The 14,126-nt window shown below is 43.6% G+C and overlaps 1 protein-coding gene across 1 annotated transcript in view; it reads left to right on the top strand.

The window, feature by feature from the left end:
* The window catches only part of LOC129816485 (tomoregulin-2-like), a 135,964-nt gene that overhangs the window by 102,924 nt on the left and 18,914 nt on the right, over positions 1-14,126 (top strand). The window contains exons 5-8 of the mRNA XM_055871025.1: positions 3,632-3,728; positions 7,696-7,844; positions 11,983-12,042; positions 12,401-12,527. Of these exons, the coding sequence (XP_055727000.1) occupies positions 3,632-3,728; positions 7,696-7,844; positions 11,983-12,042; positions 12,401-12,527 (433 nt within the window). The remainder of the gene's footprint in view (positions 1-3,631; positions 3,729-7,695; positions 7,845-11,982; positions 12,043-12,400; positions 12,528-14,126) is intronic.

Here is a 14,126-nt window from a genome sequence, read left to right as displayed (position 1 = left end):
CTCTCTCTCTTTCTCTTCATCGGTCTCTCCCTCTCCCTCTCTCTCTCTTTCTCTTCATCGGTCTCTCCCTCTCCCTCTCTCTCTCTCTTTCTCTTCATCGGTCTCTCCCTCTCCCTCTCTCTCTCTTTCTCTTCATCGGTCTCTCCCTCTCTCTCTCTCTTTCTCTTCATCGGTCTCTCTCTCTCTCTCTATTTTTCTGTCTGTCTTGTTTGAGAGAGGGCTCTTGGTCAGTGTGGGGAGCTCTATTATTGAGAACAAAATCTAACTTTACTATACATGTCTTTTCTGGCATGTCATTTATCTCTCTCTCTCTCTCTCTCTCTCTCTCTCTCTCTCTCTCTCTCTCTCTCTCTCTCTCTCTCTCGCTCTCTCTTTGTCCTCCCCTTTGTAAAGATTTATTGTGTGTCTCTCTCTCTCTCTGTGTGTGTGTGTGTGTGTGTGTGTGTGTGTGTGTGTGTGTGTGTGTGTGTGTGTGTGTGTGTGTGTGTGTGTGTGTGTGTGTGTGTGTGTGTGTGTGTGTGTGTGCATCTTAATGTGTATATGAGTGTGTGTGCATACACACGTGTGTGGCAGGGGTGTTATTACTATAACCCAGTGCTGCGTAGTATCTTCCACTCTCCTCCCTACTAATGGTTCCAAGTGTGTGTGTGTGGGGGGGGGGGGGGGGGTCTGCCACACATCTCCCGATCGATACCGGGAGATGTGAAGAGCACAAACATGGCTAATTGTTACAGCCATTGTCTTCTTGTGTCTCCTGACACTTGGGATAGTAGACAGGAACAGGGGAGACGTTGTGTAATGTTGCTACCAAGACACAGATCTACCTGTAGTCTGGGATGTGGGGACTTGGGAGGAAAAAGGGAATGAGGGAAAGAGGGTAAAGCACTGCCTGTTGTTCCAAGTCACTTCATAATTGTACTGACAATGTAGGGTGGGTGGGGAGAGAGGTGTGTGTGTGTGTGTGTGTGTGCGTGCGTGTTTGAGAGAGTATTTGTTTGACACAGTACAGAGAGGCAAAGGATGCAGTTTGAAATGCAGTTTTAGCATAAAACGATTGAAGGTTTTATAGAACAGAGAAAGTAGAAGACATCTGTCTCAGCCCTCTATGAGTTGCGTAGGCTAATCCAATCAGTAGCAGTCAATCATATTAGTTCAACCTGGGTAGGAAAATGAACAACATAATTGAACTGTCAACCTCAAGTCTGTTGAACCCTTATTTGAACACAACACACACCTTTGTATAATTTGTATGATATATTTTGCAATAAAGTTAAATGTCTAAATTGCTTTCGAGGGATAGATTTTTGCATATTTGCTCTGGTTTGAGTTGCAGTTGGTATCGTTGTGTTGTTACTGCTTTGCGGACAAAGATAATTGAGGCTCACCTTACCTTCTGGAAAGATCTAAGGTATAGAGTAGTCCCATGAATACAGAATATACACATTTCTCGCCTGACTGGGTCCTGTCTTCACAGAGACAGGAAAAGAGAGAGCGTCTTAAGCATTCAGGAAGGGTGGGTGGGTGTGCGGGTATGTATGTTCTGCCAAGACCTGAGGGCACAGACACAGGTTCAAACTAAAATTGAGGAATGGGGAGAAATGTTCAAACTCTCACTGCAAGGAAACTTTCTCCTTTCTTGTTTTTTTCTCTACCTTTCTATCCTTTCTACCGGTGTGTAAGGACTTCGTGGCAAATGCATGTACATGGTAAGAATGATTGCTGAAGCGGAGGAAACTTCACCTCGAGAAAGTGCTATCCAGACTAAACCACAAAATAATCAGGTCAAATAGGCACCGAAACAGTCAGAAAGGGTCACAAACCAAAGCACTAACCAGACCAAATATGCCCAAGAATAGACAAAAAAAGCACCAACCAGACCAAACAGATTCTACAAGTGTCAGGAACTCTATTGGAGGGATGCGACGCCATTCTTCCACGAGAAATTCCATCATTTGGTGTTTTGTTGGTGGTGGCGGAAAACGCTGTCTCAGGCGCCGCTCCAGAATCTCCCGTAAGTGTTCAGTTGGGTTGAGGTCTGGTGACTGAGACAGCCATGGCATATGGCTTACATCGTTTTCAGGCCCATCAAACCATTCAGTGACCACTCGTGCCCTGTGGAATGTGGCATTGTCATCCTATGAGAGATTAGCATGGTAGCTAAATGAATGGCCAAAATATTGAACTGTCCTGCAATTTTTATACACGACCCTAAGGATGATAGGATGTCAATTGCTTAATTAACCCAGGAACCACACCTGTGTGGAAGCAGATTCTTTGGATCCTTCATTTACTTGTGTTTTTCAATATTTTGGCAGTTACCTGCATGTAAGAGAGTAGACAAGACAAACAGCGAACAGACCAAACACAAGGACAAAGCGTGATGTAACGAACAATAAAACAGACTAACCAGGTCAACCCAGGACAAACCAGGTCAAACAGGCACTAAACCAGATGAAAGCTAGACTATAAACCAGGATAATCCAGTCCAAAAGTTATTTCCAAACACCACAAGGGAACACACTCTGACAACCCAAGGTGGGGGGGGGGGGGGGGGATTAAGGATGTGATACTGGGAGATGATACTTCTCTCCCTGCTTCTTCTTTCTCTTCCTCACGGGCCCTACCTTTTTAAAAATAGCACTCGGTAATAGCGGGCCGGGATGGAAGAGGGAAAGGGGACCAGGGATCCTCAGAGGAGGGATACGCAATTTGAGTTTGGGCAGATTGCTTTTCCCCCGCCCGGTACTGATGAGTCGTGGCTATGCACCGGTGGGGGGCTAAGCCCTCCAGCCGCCGGGGCACTGCAGAAAAGAAATCATCATGATGAAATAAAGGAGAGACTCGAGAAAGATCAGCAGGGATTTCAGGTGACAGAGAGAGAGAGACGGGGAGGGATGGAGGAAGGGAAAGAGGGAAGGAAGGAGGGAGGGAAAGTAGGAATCAGAGAGACAGTATGGGCTGATTGTTAGATACGGTGGATGTAGAGGCACTTGAGACGCCTGGCTCTGGTTGCTAGGGGTCATGGTAACATTGTGGGATTGAGGACTTGTGAGAGTTTTGCCAAATGGGTTTTACAGGTTTTTTGGGCAGAAGTAGTGTGGATCTTATTGAACCACTGTGTTTATGTGGGTGTCTATAGGGGCCTTATAGGGGTTTGTGATAGTTGTGGTACCAAAGGCTTAGTGGATTGGACCATGGAACATGCATGGGCCACTAATACGTTTATTAAATAACCATGTTGTTATGTCACATGTTGTTGTGGCCAGTTGACCAAATGTGGACCTTCAAATGTCCTTTAGAGAGACTAACCGGGATCTTGAAAATCGTGTCTGTATTTTTCAACCTTCTGTGTGGACTCGACTTGTCAATGTATGGCTTATACATGCTAATATCTGCAGTCTTCTCCCAGCGGAGAGAAATCCTTACATTCTAACATGACATAATTTAGTGCATGAGATCTGTGCACTTGCTCCTGTCATGTAGTGAACACACACTCTGAAACAAGAGGGATTTCCTGGCTGCATGCTGACATAGTTTTATAACAGCGAGAATGAATCAAATACAGTACATCGATGAAATGAATTCTTCTGAAGTTAGAAACATAAAAATGAAGGCTCTCTCTCTCTCTCAGGAGGTGAGGGGTCGGCGGAGACTGGGCAGAAGGAGACGTCCACCTGTGACATATGCCAGTTTGGGGCGGAGTGCGATGTGGACGCTGAGGATGTATGGTAAGTAAACCTCAGGGTTAGTGCACAGCTGGCCAACTCATTCAGGAAGTTGAGAGCAACAGTCGTACCAACTCAGTAGGCTTGTAGTTCGTGTTCACCCTGAGTTAGGAGGCTGGGAGTTCAATCCCCAGGTGGGTCATACTAAATGTCATGGGAGGGATCTGAATCCTAGTCTCCCACGGTAGAAATCAATGTCTTGACCATTAAACCAAGTGAAAATTGCCTTTCCTTGATGTTGAAGTGGCATGCAGGACTACCTCATCACAAGAACATGAGCAACCATGTACTCGACTCATTTCTGCCACATAAAGACTTAAAAAAATGGGGAACCGATGCCTTTCTGCACAGCACTCGGCAATAAGCAAATTGATTGGGGTTAAATGAATGAAAGAATGAACAAATGAATAAACGAATGAACCGATGTGTTTTTGTGTCTTACCACATTTATGCAACCCTTAATTCCCTTATGGGACACCGTTTATATTGTCAACACTTCAGTGCCACATCAGTCCACCTCTTTTAACCCTAATTCAACTCCATTGACTTCTTCAGCCCCATGGGAGGATAGGCTTTAAAGGGTGGATGGACTGAGTGCCACAGACCGAGAGAGGGAAGGTGGAAAATATCTTTATCAGACTTAATGGCCCTGACACCTTATCCCCCAACACACACACACGCACGCACGCACGCACACACACACACACACACACACACACACACACACACACACACACACACACACACACACACACACACACACACACACACACACACACACACACACACACACACACACACACACACACACACACACACACACACACACAGCCACACGCGCACACACACATACACAAACACACTCTCCCCATTCCAATCTGTTTGTTTGTGTTTGTTTGTGTTTGTGTGTGTCCTGCTTCAGTCCCGCTTCAGTGCCACATACATGCTTCACTGCCTCTGTTCCCATCGTTCTCTCTCCGTCTCTTACTATCATTCTCTTTTTATTTCCCTCTCTCTTTCTATATCTGTCTCTCTCCCCCTACTCTCTCTATCCCTCGCTCTCTCCTTCCCTCCCTTCCTCTTTCTGTCCGTCATTCCTTTAGAAGGATTACTCTGAAATATGAGGCTGGGGATTATAAAAAAATCAATGTTATATTCTGCAGCAATAAAGTTTATAGCTGTGGTTTTGCACGGCATGGAAGAGGCTAGGGAAGGGTGCCGAGTGGTCTAGCCACTGACTGTGTGTGCATGCACGTGATGATGTGTGTTTGTGTGGTGTGTGTCTGCTTGCTTACATATAGGATCAAAGTCTGTGTGTGTGTGTTTGCAAGTGTGTGTGTTTGTGCGTGCATGTAAGTGTATATTTGTGTGTGTGTGTGTTTATGTGCTAGAGTGTGTGCCTGCCTGTGTGTGTACCTCTGTCTGCGTTCGTGTGTGCGTGCGTTCGTGTATCCGTGTGCATTTGTATGTGCATGTGTTTGTGTGTGTATTTTCATGTGTGTGTATGTGTGTGCACGTGTGTGTGCATGACTGGAAGTGGCCGTTAGAGGACAGGTACACAGGAAGCCTGCAGGCAATCATTGAGTTTAGATAGAGGGTAAACCACATGGCACTGTGCAAATCAATAGGACACATCCTACTAAGAAGTGCTCCTCACACACAGGCACACCAATACACGCTCTTATTGTTCATCTCTGCTCCCTCTCTCTCCGTCTCGATATACACAGAGTTTACAAAGCATTAGGAACACCTGCTCTTTCCATGACTGACTTACCAGGTGATTCCAGGTTGATTATCCCTTATTGATGTCACTTGTTAAATCCATTTCAATCAGTGTAGATGAAAGGGAGGATACAGGTTAAATAAGGATTTTTAAGCCTTGAGACAATTGAGACATGGATTGTGTATGTGGGCTGTTCAGAGGGTGAATTGGCAAGACAAAATATTTAAGGGCCTTTGAACGGGGTATGGTAGTAGGTGCCAGGTGCACTGGTTGAGTGTGTCAAGAACTACACCGCTGCTGGGTCAACAGTTTCCCGTGTGTATCAAGAATTGTCCACCACCCAAAGGACATCCAGCCAACTTGTCACAACTGTGGGAAACATTGGAGTCAACATGGGCCGGCATCCCTGTGGAACGCTTTCGACACCTTGTGGAGTCCATTCCCCAACAAATTGAGGCTGTTCTGAGAGCAAAATGAGGTGCACTCAGTGTATGTTTGTGTGTGTGATTTGATTTAATTTGATTTTATTAGGATCTTTTTTAGCCCACCAAGGATAAGTCTTCCAAAAGCCGTGAAGAAATGTAAAAACATACAGAAATGTTTAACAACAATAAAAGCAAAGTTAAAACACAAACACAGATCCACATTCCGATCACCTTTGTACATTACGTGTGTGTGTGTGTGTGTGTGTGTGTGTGTGTGTGTGTGTGTGTGTGTGTGTGTGTGTGTGTGTGTGTGTGTGTGTGTGTGTGTGTGTGTGTGTGTGTGTGTGTGTGTGTGTGTGTGTGTGTGTGTGTGTGTGTGTGTGTCTGTGTGTGTGTGTGTGTGTGAGGATGTGTTGACGCAGTGCAGTAGTGCAGTGGTAGTGCCTATTGTGGAGAAAGTGAGAAGCTCTATTAAAAATGCATGGCCTACAGACATTATCCTTGATGACCGCCACAGATGGCCACTCGGGATGGCAAGCCTCTGACAGCATTGCCACTTCTGGGTCTTTGTGTGTGCGCATTCATGTGTATGTGGTAATAATAGGTGGGGGATTGTGTGTGCGTTATTTGTTGTTTGTGAGTGCGAGAGTGTGTGTGCGTATAGGTCATGCATACCATTACACAGTATGTATATCTATATTTCTATGTACGAGAGTGTTTATGTGTGTGTGGTTATGTGTGTGTTTGCAGTATGCAAATTGGGCAGAGAGCGGGTATGAAGCAAAGCCAGTGCTTTCCTCACAGACGGCTATGGACCAGGGGAAAATAAAAAAGGAGCAGAGTATAATGACAGATTTATAATTACAGTGTCTAACGTTCAGAGCTACTCAGCAAGAACTGTCTAGGGACTGCAATTTTGGTGTAATTTCTGCTGAACATGCTCACTGAGCACTTTGGGTGACACGCGCACACACGCGCGCACATTCTCACACGCTGTCGTTTCAATGAAGACCGCACACACACACACAGTCAGTCAGACAGTCAGTAAGTCAGTCAGTTATGCACATGTACACATTCACGTACATACATACAGTACCAGTCAAAAGTTTGAACACACCTACTCATTTCAGGGGTTTTCTTTATTTTTACTATATTCTACTCTGTAGAATAATAGTGAAGACATGAAAACTATGAAAGAACACATATGGAATCATGTAGTAACCAAAACGTGTTAAACAAATGTTTATAGTTATATTTTAGATTCTTCAAAGTAGCCACCCTTTGCCTTGATGCCAGCTTTGCACGCTCTTGGCATTCTCTCAAGAATTCCACATGTGTTATTTCATAGTTTTGATGTCTTGACTATTATTCTACAATGTAGAAAATAGTAAAAAATAAAGAAAAACCCTGGAATGAGTAGGTGTGTTCAAACTTTAGACTGGTACTGTATGTGTGCACCCCCCCCCCCACACACACACACACACTACACACTCAGATGCACATAGAGACTTTCCCGACTGAGATATAAAGTGAAATTCATGGACAAAATGGTAAACAGAACAGGCAGCGTCCACCACAAAGAAACAAGTTGAGTCGTGCACATAAAGAAAAAACACAAACACCTACACACATACACACACACACACACACACAAACACTCCGTCTGACACACATACATGTGATAAAACAAACACAATAGGCTACACTCGGCCACAGCCGCTGATTCACTGAATGACAAATCCTGAAGAACTCCAGTTCTCCATCACTCTATTCTTTTTTGGGTGTGACCACTACTGATGCGTCCCACCATCCTTTGCGGCAGGTGTGTGTGTAACATCGACTGCTCCCACATCAGCTTCAACCCAGTCTGCGCCTCGGATGGCCATTCCTATGACAACCCCTGCCAGGTGAAGGAGGAGTCGTGTCAGAAGCAGGAGCGGATCGAGGTCAAATACCTGGGCCACTGCCAAGGTGAGATATAGCTACTACGGTATACGAAACGTATTTCTGTATCTCTTTCTTCTTCTCCCTTCTCCTCTTTCCACGTTAATATTTAGTCATTTAGGCCCCATTACTATTCAATGCATTTTAAATTACATTAATATTTGGTCATTTAGGCGACCAATCAATTGGAAATATAAAATGTGTGCTATATTGGAAGTTTCAAACTCCTTACAACCATCAAAACCTCCTCTTGCAGAATATTGACGTGGAAACATGCCTGTCCTTGAATACAATGTTGATATTCTTTATCAGCAATTGGGGCCTTTGTGATTTTCTTTTGTCCAACAATTGATCCAGTGCAAAGCAATACAACACAACCACATCAACAAAACCAAGCATAAATGTGGAGCCCAGAAAATGGAGCCCAGCAATTCATATAATGAAGCATGGGCACTGTGGTTGGGTTCTGTGACTGCAACGTTTGTTAGATTTTCATTGCAAATGAAGGGTTTGATTCCATATTTTTCACATTTGCGTTTTTTCATCTGAGATTAAGGCTCATGGGTCCTATTCTATGTGTATGAGTTATGGCTGTTCTCTTACTTTTTGAGGCTTCTGCATATTGATGCATTAACATGACACTACACCATTCAATGGCAATCATGTTCGCTCTGATTAACAGAATGTAACATTATGATCCATTTACATGGCACAAATCATTTCCATTGTACTTGTCTGTTCAGTCATAAGTTAGATTTCTCAAAATGTTTTCCCACACAATGTAACCTTAATAGGCTACCTTAATAGGCTACCTTAATAGGCTACCTTAACAGGCTACCTTAATAGGCTGCAAACATAGGGAGGCTGCAAACAGTGGGCTGTGTCACTACGACAATAAGAATCAATCCATCCTTGACCGGGAAATTAATTGGGACAGACTTTCAATGCCCTTATTGTACGTTAAATCCTTCCCTAACGTGTAAATAATCAAACTCAAAAATCTGCCCTTGATTTAACCTATCGAGAAAATCTGTAAAACCACCATTAAATGTTTCAAAAGTTGCTTCAAGGGCCTCCCGGGTGGCGCAGTGGTCTAGGGCACTGCATCGCAGCGCTAGCTGTGCCACCAGAGATTCTGGGTTCGTGCTCAGGCTCTGTCGCAGCCGGCAGCGACCGGGAGGTCCGTGGGGCGACGCACTATTGGCCTAGCGTCGTCCGGGTCAGGGAGGGTTTGGCCGGTAGGGATATTCTTGTCCCATCGTGCACCAGCGACTCCTGTGGTGGGCCGGGCGCAGTGTTATGCTAACCAAGGTCGCCAGGTGCACTGTGTTTCCTCCGACACATTGGTGCGGCTGGCTTCCGGGTTGGATGCGCAGTGCGGCTTGGTTGGGTTGTGTTTCAGAGGACGCATGGCTTTCGACCTTCGTCTCTCCCGAGCCCGTACGTGAGTTGTAGCGATGAGACAAGATAGTAATTACTAACAATTGAATACCACAAAATTGGGGAGAAAAAGGGGGTAAAAAAAAAATATATATATATATTTAAAAAAGTTGCTTCAAGACATTCTCCGGTACTGTTGTATACTTTTTAGCCAGTAGTTCTGAAATTAGCGCTCACAAGCCAAAAGTGGCCCACGAAAATTGCGTACTACGTCACATATGTGCACCACCTGATTGCTCTCTGTCTCTCTCTAGCTCTGCTGTGTGTGCATCTTGCTAGCTGTCACGCAAATGGCGAGGGGCTGAAGCTCATTGGCTGGAAATCGAATTGCTAGGGGACTGGCCCAAGTGGGGGAAAATGTAGGGGGAATGGCAGAGCATAGCTTCCAGGAAAACAATCGCTTTCAAACTAGGGATTTCGTGTCTAATTGAGGTAAAACAGTCATTCTGCTCATAGATTATGCATGGATGAACTACACATTGACACATCCAGCCCAAAATGGGTTTAAAAATGACTTAGTAGACGCCAAAGTTCCGGAGCATGTCTTTAACTGTAAAATGTCCAAAAAATAAAACCCACATTGTATACACTGTTCACCCTCTGGATATAATAAATTGTCTATGTGATATTTGCACAATATCGTTTAAACTAATGGATAATTTTTATATATATTTATTTATGTATTAATACTTGATTACATGTAGCGTTACTGTAATCAACCCAATTGGGAGACTTTTTCTATTGGGTTTCTGTTGTTTGGGGTGAATATACTGTGTAGCGTTTTGTCACAGAACATGATTATTTGTCTCTCTAAAATAAAATGACCTTGCAATATACACTATATATACAAAAGTATGTGGGCACCCCTTCAAATTAGTGGATTCGGCTATTTCAGCCAGAACCGTTGCTGACTGGTGTATAAAATTGAGCACACATCCATGCAATCTCCATAGACAAACATTGGCAGTAGAATGGGTTGTCAATTGGAATTTGTTCTTAACTGACTTGCCTAGTTAAATAAAGGTTTTAAAAAAGCCTTACTGAAGAGCTCAGTGACTTTCAACGTGGCACTGCCATAGGATGCCACCTTTCTAACAAGTCAGTTCGTAGAAATCTGCTATAGTGGTATAGCTGTCCCGGTAAACTGTAAGTGCTGTTATTGTGAAGTGGAAACGTCTAGGAGCAACAACGGTTCAGCCACAAAGTGGTAGGCCACACATGCTCACAGAACGGGACCACCGAGTGCTGAAGCGCGCAGCGCTTAAAAATAATCAGTCCTCGGTTGCAACACTCACTACCAAGTTCCAAACTGCCTTTGGAAGCAACGTCAGCACAAGAACTGTGCGTCAGGAGCTTCGTGAAATGGGTTTCCATGGCCGAGCAGCTGCACACAAGCCTAAGATCACCATGTGCAATGCCAAGCGTCGGATGTAGTAGTGTAAAGCCATTGGACTCTGGAGCAGTGGAAATGCGTTCTCTGGAGTGATGAATCACGCTTCACCACCTAGCAGTCCAACAGACGAATCTGCATTTGGCGGATGCCAGGAGAACGCTACCTGCCCTAAGGCATAGTGCCAACTGTAAAGTTTGGTGGTGGAGGAATAATGGTCTGGGGCTTTTTTTCATGGTTCTGGCTAAGCCCCTTAGTTCCAGTGAAGGGAAATCTTAACATTACAGCATACAATGACATTCTAGACGATTCTGTGCTTCCAACCTTGTGGCAACATTTTGGGGAAGGCCCTTTCCTGTTTCAGCATGACAATGCTTCAGTGTACAAAACGTGGTCCATAGAGAAATGGTTTGTCTAGATCGGTGTGGAAGAACTTGACTGGCCTGCACAGAGCCCTGACCTCAACCCCACCAAGCTCCTTTGGGATGAATTGGAACCTAATGTAGGCCTAATCGCCCAACATCAGTGCCCGACCTCACTAATGCTCTCCCCGCAGCAATGTTTCAACATCTAGTGGCAAGCCTTCCTAGAAGAGTGGAGGCAGTTATAGCAGCAATGGGGGGACCAACTCCATATTAATGCTCAGATTTTGGAATGAGATGTTCGACGAGCAGGTGTTCACGTACTTTTTGGTCATTTAGTGTATTTCATGTCATCGTAAGATGAAAAAATAATAGCTCTCTCACTTTCACAAGATGTGTCTTCAATCACTTTCAATTTACTTACATTTCCGAAATGCAAATATTGCATTTTGGAATGAAACCCATCAAATGGATCCATAAAGGTAGAATTATATTGTATTGAAGTTTGTATTGCAATAATCAACTGACCATTAAATGGTTTGGATCATTTGAATAAGGTAAATCATGATCCCTATAACACATATACTATAAATACATCTATATCTTATGTTGTTTTGTTATCTTTTAATTGTTTGTTATTCCTTTTATTTTGTTTAATAGAGTGCTCAGAGGATATTTATTATTATAATAATTTGTCTTTTAATCCTTAAACGTTGTCCTAAATATTGCAATCCACATGATACTCTCAAAGATGAGATAATTTAACTCCTAAGTGACGTACTGTCCTACCCTAGCTACTGGTTCAAGGTCAGTTTTGTGTTTTGACCTGTCATTCTGTCCCTAGCAAGACTCACAGAGTGCTGAACTAGGATCAGTTTGGCCTGTTAGATCACAATGAATAAAAATAGACAGCGGGGACCTGATCCTTGATCAGCAATCCTACTTAGACTGTATTATGACTGTGCCTTCTCAGGTGACATCATGACAGGGACCAAAGCCGGAGACGGACACTATGCCAGGAAAGATTACTCAGGTAGGTGGTAAAGTGTGTGTGTGTGTCAGATCCATGAATGACGTGAACAATGGCAGACAGTTTAATGTGTGTCCCAAACGGCACTTTTGACAAGGGCCAATATGACTCTGGTCAAAGTAATGCACTATATAGGGAAAAAGGTGCCATTTTGGGACGCAGGCCAAATTGAATAACATGCCGACTATTATCATCAGGGATGTCAGTGGTGGATAAATGTAATTTACACAGCTTTTAATCGGATGAACAGCAGTTACGCTATTATGCTAAATTACTGACACTCACCTTTTACCCTTTCAATCCTATCATTTCTATCCCTAACCTTCAGTTCTTCTGTGCTCTGTGCTCTGTACGTGTGTAGAAGAGAAGCCGGACCAGAGAGGAGAGGTGGCCATAGGCTTGTACATCCCCTGTCCTGAGCACTACAAGAACTACTGTGTCCACGGAGAGTGTGAATATCCCAACATACTGTCTGTGCCGTCCTGCAGGTATGCACACAGGCCTACACACGGACGCATATGTGTGGACACACATACCAGTACATAGTGACCAGTGTTGGGGTCATTACTCCAAAAAAGGTTCGATGTTTAAGCAATAAGGCATGAGAACCCGGAGATTATCGTGTGATAACTCCTTACTTAGGGCTGATCTTAGGCACAAGGCTAAGCTTCTTTTTTTTAAATGGTTGCCAACATATTAGAAAAGATTAACAACATCTTTTCATTGAAAACATTAATTTAGTGAGTACATTTGTTGAAATGGAATTATGGCATTATGTCGTCATGGCAGTTTGCAGGGATTATCGTGAATACCTGATCTAAATTCTCGTAGGGGGCTTGGGCTAATGCACCTAAATGTGCGAAGTATGATTAAAAAAAAAATGATATTTGGGTACAGGACTTGTGTCCTGATATTCTGGTTCTCCGGGAAACATGGTTAAATGGTCCTGTATCTGATAAAGACATTGAAGTAGATGATTATAATGTAGTTGGATGTGACAGATTACAGAAAGGCGGAAGAGTGGCCATATATGTAAAATCTAATTCCATGGCGTCCCAATCTTTAAATATTTCTGTTCCCAAGAAATTTGCGCTCCTGGTTGTAGCGTCCATAAACCAGAATAAACATGTATTTGTTACTGGATTTACTGCCCCTCTGCTGCCATGGTTGATGCTATTGGTGCTATATCCGAGTGTTTAACACCTTTTTTGTCCTCAGAGTTGTCCTCACTTAAGTAGTACTTTCACCCTCCTGCTGTGTTCCTGTTGAATTGGACCGATTGACAAGTTTTCTCTCTGAAAAATGTAGTTATTTTAATCTGATTGTCATTAGGTTCCATGACTTTGTTCACACAGGGCATCTGAACACACAAAATACATTTTGATGATTTTCATTACATTTTGGGTGTTTTATTTAACTTTTGTACACCTGTGGTGTTCCCGGTCAAAAATTACCGGTCATTAGAAATGAATGGGTGAGACTACAATTAGTGTATAAAATTGAGTTCAGGCACATGCCCATTCATCAGATGGACACACTTCCTCTCCCAGATGCCCATATCCCCGCATGCATGTGTGTTTGAGCACACACACACACACACACACACACACACACACACACACACACACACACACACACACACACACACACACACACACACACACACACACACACACACACACACACACACACACACACACACACCTCACTCCGCTTCTTGGCTTCCATGGCAACCCCCACGGGAACCTTTCCCCAATAGAATCTTTCCCCCACGGGAACCACACCTGTTGGCATTCTCACAAACAATGGCAACATTGTTTCAATAATATATAGAACTTTTCTCACAGCTCTGGTGTATAAAGCTTTTTTAAGGCCTTGCTCACAATTCATTCTGTGGCAGCACAATGACCAAACGATATACTGTATGTGAGGCTCTTGATCATATCTTTGATCATGACACTGGTGAGGAGGAGAGAGTCCTTGTTAAACTTTGACACAAAGTAGTCCGTGATAAATAGCACAATATGTTTCATCGGAGTATTTGTTATAGTCAAAATAATCCATACATTAGGCTTTTTTTTTACTCA

Source organism: Salvelinus fontinalis, chromosome 19, assembly GCF_029448725.1.
Source record: "Salvelinus fontinalis isolate EN_2023a chromosome 19, ASM2944872v1, whole genome shotgun sequence".
Taxonomy (NCBI): domain Eukaryota; kingdom Metazoa; phylum Chordata; class Actinopteri; order Salmoniformes; family Salmonidae; genus Salvelinus; species Salvelinus fontinalis.
Note: the sequence above shows the minus strand (reverse complement) of the source record. Positions and strands in the feature narration are given on the sequence as shown.